Source organism: Pleurodeles waltl, chromosome 9, assembly GCF_031143425.1.
Source record: "Pleurodeles waltl isolate 20211129_DDA chromosome 9, aPleWal1.hap1.20221129, whole genome shotgun sequence".
Taxonomy (NCBI): domain Eukaryota; kingdom Metazoa; phylum Chordata; class Amphibia; order Caudata; family Salamandridae; genus Pleurodeles; species Pleurodeles waltl.
The window spans coordinates 252144275-252158754 of NC_090448.1; the positions used below are offsets into that span (position 1 = coordinate 252144275).

Consider the following 14480-nt stretch of genomic DNA (forward strand, 5'->3'; position numbering starts at 1 on the left):
GTGGATATGTTGACACTGAAGTGATATCCGAGTCAACCCTATGCTGTCAAACCATAGTGGAGGGTGGTCACCAAGACGAGGACATATACAGGCTCTTTTGTTTTTACCAGTAAGTCAGTGTTGTGAGTGAGAAGTAGGTCAATTTTGAAGGTCTGTTTCTTGGTGGAGCGATGACGACCAGAAATCAATGTTTCCAGGAATTCTTTCAAGATCTTGTGCTTGAAGTTCTTTGTAGGAAATTTAGATATATTCTGGAGAAAAGGTGGTTTTAAATGAGGTAATGTCTGATTTAATTAGGTGTTTAGAGAGTGAGGTGGGATCGGAGTGGGACATCTTAAAAGTTGTGTAGTTTGGCTGAAATACATGATGCGGTATGGACACTTCTTTATTAGATGGGTGTGCAGATAACCTTCTTGAACAATTCTTGCTTTTAATAATGACGATCAATTCACGTAGCGTCTCTTGAAGCAGTTGAGCTTCTGGGCATAAAGATGGCAGGGTGATTTAAGGTATACTAGATTTTACAGTCAGCCATGTCTCAGGATGCACCCTCATGAGGCCTGCTGAGGGGAAGATGAAGACTCGTGCTGAAATACAGTCCGCATGCCAGTCCAGTTTTGAAGACCCCAGGGGAGGCAGCTGTAAACGATAGGAGTAGGCCCGCTGCCCAGGATTTTTTTTTTTCTTACCCAACATGGTGCTCGCTTAGAACGCTGTGAAATCGATCATTGGATTAAACCTAGGACTTTCTCATCACAAACAAGACTATCTGTATTTAAAAATGGACTTTCTCTGATGAACAATGCAATGCCTTGAAAAAGCCCCAGGTGAACACACCACAAGGGGGCGAAACACGTGTCGGCTGTCTCTCCTTGTATTCCCCAGTAACTTTTTCTGTGTATGGGACCAATAAATGCACCTGAACTGAACACACGGATTCGATGTATCTTTGCTTGAACGTAATCTGAAACATCACAATAATCTTGATATCTTTAAAGTGGGTGATTCTTTTGGATATCCATTTCTGACTTGGGGCAAACTGGTTTATGCCCCATTGGTTACCCACTGTCAAATAGCAAAACTGGGCAGTTTTGAAGAAGGGAGAATTGGACCTTGGCTACTTGTCTTTGAACTAGATTTCACAGTCAGCCATGTCTCAGGATGCACCCTCATGAGGCCTGCTGAGGGGAAGCTGAAGACTCATGCTGAAATACAGTCAGCATACCAGTCCAGATTTGAAGACCCCGGTGGAGGGAGCTCTAAACCACAGGAGTAGGCCCGCTGCCCAGGGTTTCTTTAAATAAATAAATAAAAAATAAAAAACAAGGGACAACCAAGGTTGGTGGGATGGTTGTACCCTGGCACAGAGTCGCACTTTTAATTACTGCGGGTCCCTAGTAGGGTGGGGAAATCAATTGTGCATTAGTCAGGAGTGGATGGTAAGAAGGGACACGGATTTATGCCAAACGGAATCCCGAGCAGCCGGAGCCATCTTGGGCAACATTCATGCTGGCGGACATTTTCACTTACCTGTACGTATATACTTCTAAGTGTATCTATCAGCTTCAACGGTACGGACGTCACAGCAGCGATTAAGTTTAAGTTAAGAAACTCCACGGCACTGAAATTTTGGCCTTGGTATTTATTAGGGACACTACTCACATTTTTCTTACTAAGAATACAAGCACATTCTTATGAAAACATATGCTAGTTGCACTTTTTTCTCAATCTTTCACATTCAGTTAAGACAGTTTCCTCTTTCCCTCACATGCTCTGTTAATTCAAGCATCCCTACTTTAATACTGAGCCTCTTTAACCGACAACTTTTACTAGAGTCATCTTCAGACCTTTGGAGGCAACACTGTGTTGCTAGCAGCAAATGGCTAGTGTGAAGATGCCTTTTCTCCAGGACAATAAAGGATGGAGTGACAAACTCTGTTGCAATCAATTAGTTGATAATTGGAGCAAAATTTATCATCATTTATAGGCATCACCTACCAGATAGTGCAGGACGTCTCTTTGCAAAGAGAACTACTTTCAGCTTACAGTGGGCATACCCTCCCCTCCCCCAGTGCTTACCACAGGTTGGGTTGATTATCACTCTCATTTGCGTGTTTGTGTGGGCTTTACTTCATCATCTTATTGTTTGTACCTACTGCGTCACTTGGTTCTTTCGACTGCTCACTACATAGGCGCTACCCTTTTCTTTTTGGTTAAGAACTTCATGAGAGTAGTTTATGTGTTTTCGAGCTGCCTCTCTTGTCTACTTCTCTTTGCCTCCTCTGCTGGACTCCACGTTGCTCTTATCTGTGTGCTTCACCCGTGCCTCCATCTGTGATGTGTCTTCCTTCGTGTGCTTCTTCCCCCAGCACATGGTGCTCTCTCATCAGGGTCCCCGCCCACCATGTCCATGCTGCTTCCTCTCACCAGCACCTTGTGTTGCTTCCTGACCCACACCCTGTGTCGCTTCCCCCCAACTGCACACTCAATGTAGCTTAATATATATATATATATATATATATATATATATATCCCCCCCACTTCTCTAAGTCAAAATAAAAAGGAAAGTGAAAACATCCAAGTTAACATATCAGTCAAGCCTCCAGGTTTCCCATATAGTAGGTAAGTCGCTAATAAATAAATAATAAGTCCTTAATTGAGAGCCACTAGGTCTGCATTCACCCTTGCCTGCTTTTGAATGGAAGCTTCATCATTTTACGACACTTGCAGGTTAGTTCTCTGCTAACTCCCCACATCTGGCCCCAACAATTCTGTAACAAGCTTTAGAAATGTAGACATCTACCATTTAATGTCACTGCTGTATGGTACTTCTAATGTATTAGGTTGAGAGTATGAAGTACAGGTATCTCCAAGGTATTCTGTACACCACGACAGGTTTTATCACACTACTGAATAGAGGCAGCCCTGATAATGGTGTCATTAAACTGGTGTGACAGACTGGACAACACATGCTTTGCAGGTGATATCATACAAGACCACTTAATCACAGTGACAAGACTACACAAAACAAGAAAACAGAAAACAACAATAGCATGGCAGTGTATTCATAGTTTTACAGTCATATAACCATCCATAAGCTAATTACTTCATTTTTTGTTTTCCCAATCTATATAATCTTTACTTTTTAATTAGTCCTCGTTACAGCTGGTGTAAATTGCAAGTTTGTCCAACACTCTCTGCATACAATAGGAGTCATCCACATCTTCAGTGGCAAAGGCCTAGCGCCCAACCTCAGAGGACGGGAGTCCACTTTATACAGTAGGTCTCGGATGTAGGAGGGGATACTGACCAGCAGAGGTGCGAGAACGCACCTCTTCAACACACTGCGGGTAAGAAGTGCTATCTGGCTTGACCCACTAGTCCATGTAGAGGAGCCTTACAATGGCCAGTAGACCTGGACTTAACACCTTATTTTACTCTTTAAGCCTAGCAGGATCTCTCAGGGAAGTGTAAACCTACTTTGAGCTCTTAAAACACAGGAAAAGGATACTACCGTTCGACTACGGGAAAATTGATTCACTGTCATAAATTCAGCAACACATGAGGAAAAGTTCTGGAGATGGGCAAGCTATCTGGGGCACAATGAACATGGAACAAGCAACAGCTATTGCTACCATGCCGCAGAGTGTAAAGCGGATCAGTCTCATTGTCACTATTAGAATTCATTTCTGAAGGCTTTAACATTTGCCCTCTAGTGCAGTAGGAAGGATGGTGGGGAATCGATGCAGGCGTTTGGTTTCCTAACTGGGATACACCAGGCCAGTATTTTCTGGTGTAGGTGAATCCTTGGCCTGAAAGATCAAAGTGAAAGGGTTTTGAACCCAAGCTAGAGCCATGTTTTAACGTGCATGAAGGCCAAGGCAGTTCAAGCAGTTAGGTCTAGGACAGACACAGGACGGAAAGTATTGTGAATGTTAGGGTGATGGTGAAGACCAATCCACTTTGTCTAATTGAGACCCGGAAATGGGTACATGCGATTGCAGCCTGTCATTCAGTGACGTTTGAGCACGAGGAATCTTCCTATTGTGAGGTAGAAAAGGTTTAAAACTACAAGCCTCACACTTCATCCATGCCACTGATAAGGATCAGCCTATTTACCCTCCACGCATGGGCAATGCGTCTACCCACGTCAGCCACTGGTTCTCTTGCACTGAGTGATGGCATTTTGCTGTATCAAATTTGCATAGACAGAGGCCTAAAATTGTACTTCAGTGCTAGAGTGAGGGGGCGGGGGGGGGGGGGGGGGGGGGCAATACCTAGACAATTAGTTTGTATTTGCATTCTTAATTGTGCATTTATTTTTCAATCAGCCTTGAATTGAAACTACTTCTTCTGGTTTCAGTACCTCGTAGACAACATTAACTTTTCTTTATGTCAACAAAAATCATATTTTCATGTGACGTTCATTAAAACTAAACCAGGGCTCTATCGCCGTTACAAGTATATTTACCTGCTAGGAAGCAGCATGCAGTTCTATTACAATAATATTCAGGGGATCATTTTTAAAGTATTGCAAGCATATGGCCATCACATACAGGAGCGGACATGTTTTCTATGTTTTTCTTTTTTTGTGGTATCTGGATGTGTCAAGAGTATAAAAATCATATCCATATTATTAGCTTACCAATGTCAGACCTACTTTGCTATTTTTTTTTAATATCTATCCCTTTTTTTGTAGTTCCAGTAAGCCTGCAGGTTACGGGCAGGCAATACTGAGAGCTCTCCAACATCTGAAACTAGTCTTTAGATAGGATGGATGTGATGGGAGGATGTGAACGTTAGCCATGACCATGTTAAAGGAGTTTCTGTTTCTTTTCAATGTCATCCTGAAGTACAAGACATTTGCAAGTGCCGAGAGGACAAGTGCCTGACTAGCAAGCAATGGCTCAAAGAGGAGGCTCTCTTTTTTCACACGTCCATGGTGCTCAACTCCTCAATATATTTATTGAGGTCATAGGGCGACTGAACCAGACCTTAAACCAAAAACCTTCTTCCAGGCCCATCACTATTGTAGGAAGACACTGCAGTGCTATATTAAAGAAAGAAAGAAAGAAAGAAATTAATATAATGATCTAGATGAAAAAAGGTAGAAATGGAAGAATGGCATCTGAAATGGGGACTACTCGAATAGGACCCAAGAACAGATAAATGACAGCTTCCACCAATGCATTCCTACATCTAAGCGCCAACTATTAATTCCAAAACGTGTCGCATGCGGTTGCTCGCTTTACATGCATTTCAGTGCGAATGGCCCTTAGAACAGAACTTGGGTTGTTGACATGGTTCATTAACATCCATTAAACTATATGTCACTGTGCTTGTCAGACATGGCGTGTGTAAATTGCACGTCCTTAAACAGATTAAATCAGTTGTCACCTGTTTATTTTAGAACCATCTTTCATGACCAGCATCGTCTACTTGCACTGGGCTGCCCGCCAAGGGCCCAAATTAGATCCAGAAAGTTCACAGTTCAACATGGAGGTTTAAAGTTGATGGAAGTATGCTATTTCCAATCTGATGCAGTGAAAATGGATCATACTAGGACTTTATTTATACAAGTAATGCATTTCTCAGTGAATGTCCCCCCTCCCGCCCAAACTACTGCTTGTGTATTTATCGTGAGGTAATTCTGACCACAGAAGGGCAACGTTAAGCTGGTGCAGAACTCATAGAAGGGAATTCTTGTTTTCCACTGTGTACTACAATGTATATTTTGTTCCCTTTATTGTTCTTGTTGTAATATTGGCCTTGTTTAGCCATTGCTTGCAGTCAAAGGGTATATTCCTTTTTAACAATTACAGTAAGTTTGCAAGATGGCTCAGTGAGTAAAGCTCAACACCCACCCATGCATTGGTCCAAGGTTTTGAATTTGAACCCAGGCAAGGCGGACAGGCTTGCTATCCAAGTTAGTCAGTAAATTATGTAATACATACATAAATAAATACAGAAAATCAAGTACCTTTAAATAGGGTAAAACTAACTCCTATTCCTTCCAGTGCTTAGAAATGGCAGATTTGCATAAAGTTCTATATAAGAACAAGCATTGCTGAAGCCAATATTTCTCATCCTTGGGACCTACTGACTTTGCCAATGTCTTTTGTTCATGCAGTACAGCAGCTGGAGCGTCATATCAGAGGAGTGTGTAAGAGTAAACACAGTGGTGCCAGGTGATTTTTTTTTTAATTTTCCAATCTGAGATGGTAAATTAAAAGACTGTCTGTGTGGGTGGGAGAGCAACACAGAAGGCGGGAACAGATGTACATGAGCGAGAAAGCAACAACAAGATAGACATGGAGAGCCATTGAATAAGAAGCAGGCAAATGTGAGTGATAAAGGCACTGGGCTGTAAGCCCAAAATAGTTTTTTTGCAACCTATTTGTGCTGTCTTGTAGGCGAAACTCAACAAGCATTGGCAAGCCAATAAGTCTAGTAGGCAGTATTAGCACATTAGAGCACAGCACACAGAAGCAAGCCGTAAAACCGGACAGAGGGGGCTAAAGTTGTAAAGTAGTCCCTCATCCAGTGCAATGTGAGCATGTCAGTGGAGGCAGGAGCATACATTCAAACAGCAAATTGCACTTGGTGAGAGAGACATACTCCACTGGGCTGAGCCAAGACATGATGTTTAATCTTTCAAGCCAACGGCTGAAAGAGGCTGTGGAAGAAAGACAATGATTAAAAGGGGAACGCTTGAAGCCCACTCTGCTTACATTGCTCTTAATTATGTAGGTTTAAAGATGTGCTGTCAACACCTAGACTTCGCAAATTATTTTGTTTTACTATACACCATATCATCAATTTATTTTATCTACTACCTGTTGTTTTGATTGCATTCATAGAAGTATGTAGCCTCCTTTTCACATATGTATGGATTGTTATTTTTGTTGTTGCTTTCTCTGGTGTTGATATTGACTAGAAAGAATGCACTGCATTAGGTCTGAATCATTACTGTGAATTGGTTTAGCACAGTGATACTCAAAATACCGTCTGGGAGCCCCCCCCTTACCTTTATCGGTCTGGTGTTTACTTGACTGAACACTAATATCCAGAAAAATGTTAAATAAATGGCTAAACATTTATTTAAAGGTTAACTGAAGTTAAAGAAAGGAAGTAACTAAGGTGTCCTGCATCAATCACCTAATCTTTACGATTGCCTTCATTTGTAAAGAGATCTTGCATCAAAGGAGGTCCTTTTATGTGTGATAATTATGAAAAAGGAGGCAAGTGAAATAAAACAATTGACTAGGATCACACCAAATGGTCAAGTGTGGAAGCTGGGGTTAGCCTCAAGTTTTCTGGTTTCAGATTGTGCAATTCAGCCACTAGGATATATATGCATTGCTTCCCCTTGGCCCCTAGGCCTTCCTTTAATCCCCCAATTCACCACTCCCCCCCCCCCCCCCGCCAGCCACCACCCTACTGGCACCATGGCCGCCAGTCACACTGCAGACCAATTGTTTGGACTCCTGGGAAAATGTGTGACAGTACCTACGGATGGTCTAGCCTAAAGCAGTGGTGTCTACTGTGGGGTCAGGAGAACTCGCCCAGTGCCATATTTTCTGGGTAGCCACTAACTATATACATGAGTCCCATTTAAAGAGAATGTATATCATCTAGAAATATGGCCAGAATCCGTCCACCCTACGGGTGGACATATTTGTAGTTTGAGTCGCGGAACCGACAATTTAATATGCTTCCTTGTTCTAAATTTGCGCTTCCATCACGAAACATTTCAGGATACTGGTGGGACCACCCTTTGCTTGTTAACGTTTCTTTCTTTATTAGAAAAAAACTTCAGACTTCAAAGTAGTCTGCTTAGATTCCTGCTAACACAACACAGCCCATTCATTGCCTTGCAGTATTTTAAAGAAATTTCAGCTTGGCACAGCTTCCGAAAAAAAGGATTTAATCTTTGAATGTTCACGCCGCCAATGTTCTGTTCTGGTTCCTCTGAAAGGCAGATAGGGTGTTAAGCGGCACCAGTCTCAGACGCGACTTTGGGGGTGGGGGGACCGCCTACCTCAGTTAGCTAGGAGGTTCGAAGGTGGACTGAAGACCAGCCGTTTTACTTTCGAGGCTTAGAAAAGTGATTTACGTCTGCCGTGTTTACAATGTATAAACAGATTCTGCAAACACTGCTTTAATTTGGCACTAAATCATCTGCTCAAAAGGTTACAGTCAGAGTTTCTCCCAGGCTGGCCGCTTTAAATAAACCGGCTGCTTCCCAATTGATAATCTGATCAGGGCTATTTTTGGCTGCCTTGCAAATGTCGGCTTGCAGTAATGAGAGTTGGGACATGCTTGCACTTTGGGGAACTGCTGCGATTTTCCCTTTCATGCGAGAGCTGATGTAAGCAAGTGCGTCATCGCATGCTCTCGATGACACCTTGCACAATTCTGTCCAGGGTTTCCATTTTAATGTGGTCGCTTACGTTGTAGCCGTCCAAACAAAACAATTTCTTTATTTTTGTGTTATTGATATATCTTCACAAGTTTTAATAGTAGGTTAATCACTGACTGGGGAAGATATTCTCAAATAGAACACAGAAAGAATTCTAGGCCTCGATTAGTTAGTGTGTAATTGTTTTATTTTTTATTTCCCCCCACACTATAAATTACGATACCCTGGGAATCTTTATAAATCGGATGCGATAAACAACTAAAATTATGAATGCTGACCCGAAGATGGCCCAAGTGGGCTTTGGTGCCAACGGCACTAAAATCTGCAAGTTCAGGTATCTAGAGGGCATTTTTCTTCTGGTAAATTTCGGGGTTTGCGAGGTAAAAGTAAGCACCTCTTATGAAGATCTGGAAGACTGATTAAAATTCTACAACTTCATCAGTGTAGCATAGCAGTACCAACGTGCTAGCAATTGTGTGTAAAATCAGCTTCAGTAATTAGAAAAAAAACTCTCAAGTGATAACTTCAGAATGTAGCTGTACAAGTTGGGTGAAAATAAACTACGCCACGGAGCCTTGGACTCAGAGTATTGGATACAGAGAAAACGTCATAAAAGCGAGTCTTGCATCCCATTGCCACGGTCCATGTACTCCAGATACGTATGCCCTTTCAAGAAGGGGAACCTCAAAGGACCTTGAGGTTTGGTTTGAGCAGGAAGGGATGCCGTGTTGCATTTTGTTGATATCGTATGTGGGGCTTTCCCATTGATGGTTTGTTGAAAATAAATTATGATTTTGAAGGTGACCTTGGCTTGGAATGGGAGCCTGGACAGGCGTGACTACTGAATAGGAAGGCTATCGATTTTTGTACTAGGGAATGACTTTGAAATCTCTGCCACTTGGAGGGGTTTGGCAACAATCCAGACATGAACACGATCTCATTTTCATGATCATTGTTTTTATAAGACGTCAGACTCAAGTTCAGGACTGTGAGGTACTTGACATTTGTGTAAGAATGTTACAAGTCCCCTGTAGAATAATTCAAATTCAATGAAGCAAAGGAGGATCAACATGTCCGAGCCTGTGCCTTTTAATAATATGCACATATTTAGCCTTGCACTTTATTACCCAGACACGTGAGAGACTGGTTGAGCCTGCTCTCAACACCATCCATCCCCTGATGAGTCATGATAGTAGCCTTAGGGATTGACACCAAAACACTGAGAACCAAACTCAGTGAACATTTTATAGGCTTTATCTCATATCACAATTGATTTACGTTCACACTATAGACCGGCATGCAACACTATCTACATCCTTGGAGCACCTTAGAGTTTTCGGTACGTAAGACAATGATACACAAGGCGGCCAGTGAAAGTGAAAGACCATTGGACACAAAAGGATGACTAGTCCATAAACCCTGTGCTTCCAGGAAGTAGTAGTTTGGTTTACAAGCCCAAGGGCCATTGATGGGTTCATGCACCTTCATTATCACCCATGTAAACATCTGCATCATGACGTTGCAGAAGCTTCGACGTAATGAAATTTAAATGAGCACGTTGTTGCCAATTTGGCTTTAAAAAAAAAAAAAAAAAACACCTCTCCAAAATGGCAGGTGTCCAAACCTAAAAAAAGGGAAACGAATAAGAATGTATGCTTTAAAGTCACTAAGGCATTAACCAAATGAATATGAATTCTAAGGCTCAGCCACTAAATGAGCTTTGAGGCGCTCTTTTCTGCACATTGCCCTTCTTCTGTTCTAGCGCCGAGTTATTCCATTCACATATTGGAAAATTGAGACCGATGCCCACTCTACAACCAATCAACCTTATATTAACAGAAGCACAGAGTTTAAACAACCTACTATAGGCCTGACAGCAAAGGTCAACGAGCATCCACTTGCCTTGTGTTACAACTCGCTGCCTCAAATTTCCATGACTGAACCGAGATACCCGCCCACCTGTAGAGGGTAAATGGCAAAACTACTCTCCTCGGCATTACGCGCAACTACAAAACACAGCAAGCAGCACGACATTAAAAACTAAAACCGGTTTCTAAACAAAAGCGGATACAAAGACGTAACGGGTTTCACTGCCTTTTCAACATGGTGCTCTGAGGTGCACGGAGCGCCTTCATGAGTTTGTATTTTCCACAGTGACTAGGGTTGCAGCTAATGGAGGCTGTGCATTCGTTTGGCAGCTCAACAGCCATCCCTTTTTCAAACTGGCACCACGTAACAAATGGAACAACTGACATCGCCGCCAGCTGAGTCTGTCCCCGCGCCAAAGCCTGAATTTAGAAACGACAGTTTGCTTTCCCAGCTATCCCGTTGTTTCACCAAAAATAAAAACACAATAAGCACTAACGGGTTCTGATTTCATCTTGATGAGCCCTCTGTACCTGCGTTCTCACCAAGAAACTGAACCGAATTCTAGCTATCGAAGGTACTTCAGCGGATTCCGAATTTCTGTTCTGCTTAGGCTTCGACTCCCAATTTGTCACAAATGCCAGGCCGGCACACTGTAGGCCCAGTCCCTGACTAACACCCGGGTGATTTATTTGAGGATAAATAACACGGCTGCTATCGTCTGACCGTGCACAACAGACCAACGCCGCGTGGAATGCGAGGTATGTGCAGAGCTCCAAGAGCTGAGGCAGCAGCGGGCTGCGCGCGAGCTCTGAGCCCAGGCAACGCCGCGCGCACATCCTGGAACCTGGAACGCCAGGCACGCGGAGCCTCGCTTTCACGTCCATCATGGCGGTATGCGCAGAGTATAAAAAGCCCCGAAGGATGACATCATTGCCGTTTGTGCCCCACGCAGATTCTATTTTTTAACGCCAGGATGGAAAATATCTTGCCCTGCTTTCGCCGAGGACTCCCAGGGTCCGAGTGCGACCACATAAATCATGCTCGACAACAACTGCAGCCAGGCCAGTTGTCAGCGCAGGTGGCTTGGTGTCTCCCTGCCCTCGGACATTTTTTTTTGTTGAGTGCTCATATTTTGGCTTTGACATGGATGGGGGCGAGTATAAGTAACAAGGGTCTGATATAATTAAACCTGGCATGCAATGGCATGTGTACATTAGGTATGCCAGTGCAGCAACGCATGCAAATGTCCTACACATGCACAGAACAAGTCCCTTCCTAAAGATCCGAACGGAAAACCTAGATCGCCCCTCCTCCCTTGAGGGCAAATTATACAAAACATCACAGCACAAACTGCCTTCAAAACAAGAAATGCAAGTTACATGCTCATTGGTAAAATAATGCAAGCCTCCCAGGACTTTGGCACATGAAACTTCAAAGTTGGCTTGCACACAATGACCTAAAGCTAACAGAAAAGGCTAAAACAAATGAGCAGACGTTTTAAAGCTTAAAAATAGCAGCAGCGTCGTCAAACCATCTCAAAACAGACACCTAGTCCCCAATAAAATACTTATTGGGAGGGATGACTTTCTTTTCAGTACTCTTGGCCCATTCAGCAACAAAGTCCCTCTGTTTTTAGGACCGACTAACGGCAATGGAGCGCAGTTTTAGCCCACTGTCTGTCATTTTATGAGATTAGGGGTAAATTCATGCTTCGAAGAGAGGTTTTGTCTCAGACTAAAAAGGAAAAGAAAAGGGCAAAGGTAGGGTCCACGTAGTGGATCGAGTATCCCTTTTACGGTTCCCGAGCTAACACTTTGTTGGGACACACACCAAGAAGTGAAACCGCGTGCATCTCATGAACTAGGTTATCTGCTCCACTGTTTATCTTTTATCAGATGCTAAGATAGCTACAATATGTTAGACCTGGTTTTAAAAAAAATACATCTGTGAGACTATCACCATTTGATAATTCGGAGTAATATGTTCTTTATGCACATATAGTTTCCGAATTTCCAAATAAACTAGTGGTTTTTTGGAGGGGGCGTGCTTTATACGAGTGGAAGCACATCTGGTGGACACAGTGCATGACTGGGTTTCTATTTACATCAGATGGCGTTCTCATATGTTCACAATGTCATGCTCTGGTTTTATTTGCATACGATTGAGTTTTCTTTTGCTCCCTTCTGCACTGTTCACTATTCGCATGTGATTTACACCTGGAAACCACACAGCCATTGTGAGCATTTTCCAAACACCGATTCGTTGATATTTATATCCTTTTTCTGAAGGAAATTAGCTTTGTGTTGCTTTTGTGGACTCAGACCATGACGCAGACGAGTTATTGACTAATTTACCTAAATAATTCATTCAATGATACATCTTTCCTTCTTATTTTACTTTCGCAGCAATTAATGGCAACACAATTTCTGGAATAACAGAGGAAACTGCAATCCATATCAGTGGCGTTGACTACAACATACATTTCAGGAGGACTTTTGTATCCAATCAGGAAGACCCGGCCTGTTTATTAAGATTGTGAATGTGTAAGACCTAACACAGCAGCAACTAAGACAATTAATAGGTGCCATTTCTTAGAAATGTGAGTATATACTGAGTTTGAAGACAACGTAGCAAGATGTGTCCCGATGGCTACACCAAGAATGAACAAACACATGGAGGGGAGAGACCAGTGGAGACCACCTGCCTGGTGTGTGTCTTGACCAGCTCTTAAGTGTCATTCAGGAAAAGCTGAAACAAAATTGGAGTTTTTAAAGTGCTCAATGAGTAATTTCTACTGGGACGTACCAAGGTCAGATGTAGGTCAAAAATTTGTCAGATTTTTTTTTTTTTACCTCTTTCACTGGACAAAGAATGCAGCCACAAACTGAAACTTACAGGTGTGAGGGAAACATTCGACTCATCTTCGAGACATGATCATTTTCACAGTCTGGTTCATCGTCCCCTTGGTCCATGCTGTATTTCCTCTTGCTCGGGCTGATAGGAGGAGGTCCTGTCCGATGGTTCGAGAGGGGAGAGGATACCGGGTGCGACTGCATTCTGGGGTCACTTCTAAGGGCCGCTTCACCTACAGAAATAGAAATTCTATTAATCTACGGAGGACATACAATTCATAGTTAGCAGTAAATAAACCATCCTCTTCATTGCCTTCAAGTCAAGGCTTTCTCTTATATGGAAGAAACATTTTTTCCCGAAACAAAAACAACACAGCTTGAAAGCTACCATTTGAGGTATATTTGTTTTACTTTAGAAAATAAACAGGTCTTTCAGAAGACAAACTAGTGCCTTCTCTGTAAATAGATAAGTGTTTTTTAATGCAATATTGAGGTCTGCTTCAGCCAACGCTTTAATTTGGTCTAATACTAGTTTAACCCACAAAGCACACATCCTGTGCTCAGTGTGGTAAGTGTACCACTTTCCAGCTCGCTTCTCCCACACAGAGCAGCCATGCTTCACCGGTTGCATCAGAATAACACTTCCTCTCCCAATTGTACCCATCTGACCACCCACAGGTGAGGGGGCGAGGCCGCTGGAGGACACACATCCATCTATTAACCAAATGCAAGTTTTCCTCGCAAAACACATCAGCAATTTAGATTTGTAGTCTGCATGCTCCAAAGCAAAGTTACTCAGTATCGCTGTGCAAAGATCACTCTTGTAACAGCACTGGGTCTTGTTACAGACATCTCATTACTCAAGTTCTAGCAGAGTTCAACTTTAGGCTAACGTCCACACTCAAAATGTGTGGCAAAAAAAAATACCTTAAATAAGGACGCTTATAGACGAATATATGTCGCAGTTATGGTGCCGGAGGAAGGGGGGGTGGCTATCTATAGCTTCTTCCACTGTTTCATGGCTGACAGACTTAACTCTCCTACGCGAATGACTACACTTTACAATAAAAATACTCTCCACTTCAGGGGGTACAAAGTCCAGAATGCATATGACAAAGGCACATTTTTGTTAGAGAAATCTCCACACAAAATGAAGGCAAAATATTGTCTTGCATAACATGTACATGCTTTGCGCAGGCAAGAGAAACCCAAAAAAGAAGGATCAGTATCCAAGAGTAGGGTCCTGTAATGAGACTAGGTTAATTTACACGACCCTGAGGATTGCAACCTGGAACTACTATTCAGTTGCTGGACCAGTCGAGACTAAGAACACAGGA

The 14480-nt window shown here is 42.7% G+C and overlaps 1 protein-coding gene across 2 annotated transcripts in view; it reads right to left on the reverse strand.

Annotated features, from left to right (window-relative positions):
- Positions 1-14480, reverse strand: part of VGLL4 (vestigial like family member 4) — a 304444-nt gene that overhangs the window by 47668 nt on the left and 242296 nt on the right. For both annotated transcript variants that reach the window (XM_069206659.1, XM_069206658.1), the window contains one exon: positions 13187-13376. In XM_069206659.1, coding sequence (XP_069062760.1) covers positions 13187-13376 — 190 coding nt within the window. The remainder of the gene's footprint in view (positions 1-13186; positions 13377-14480) is intronic.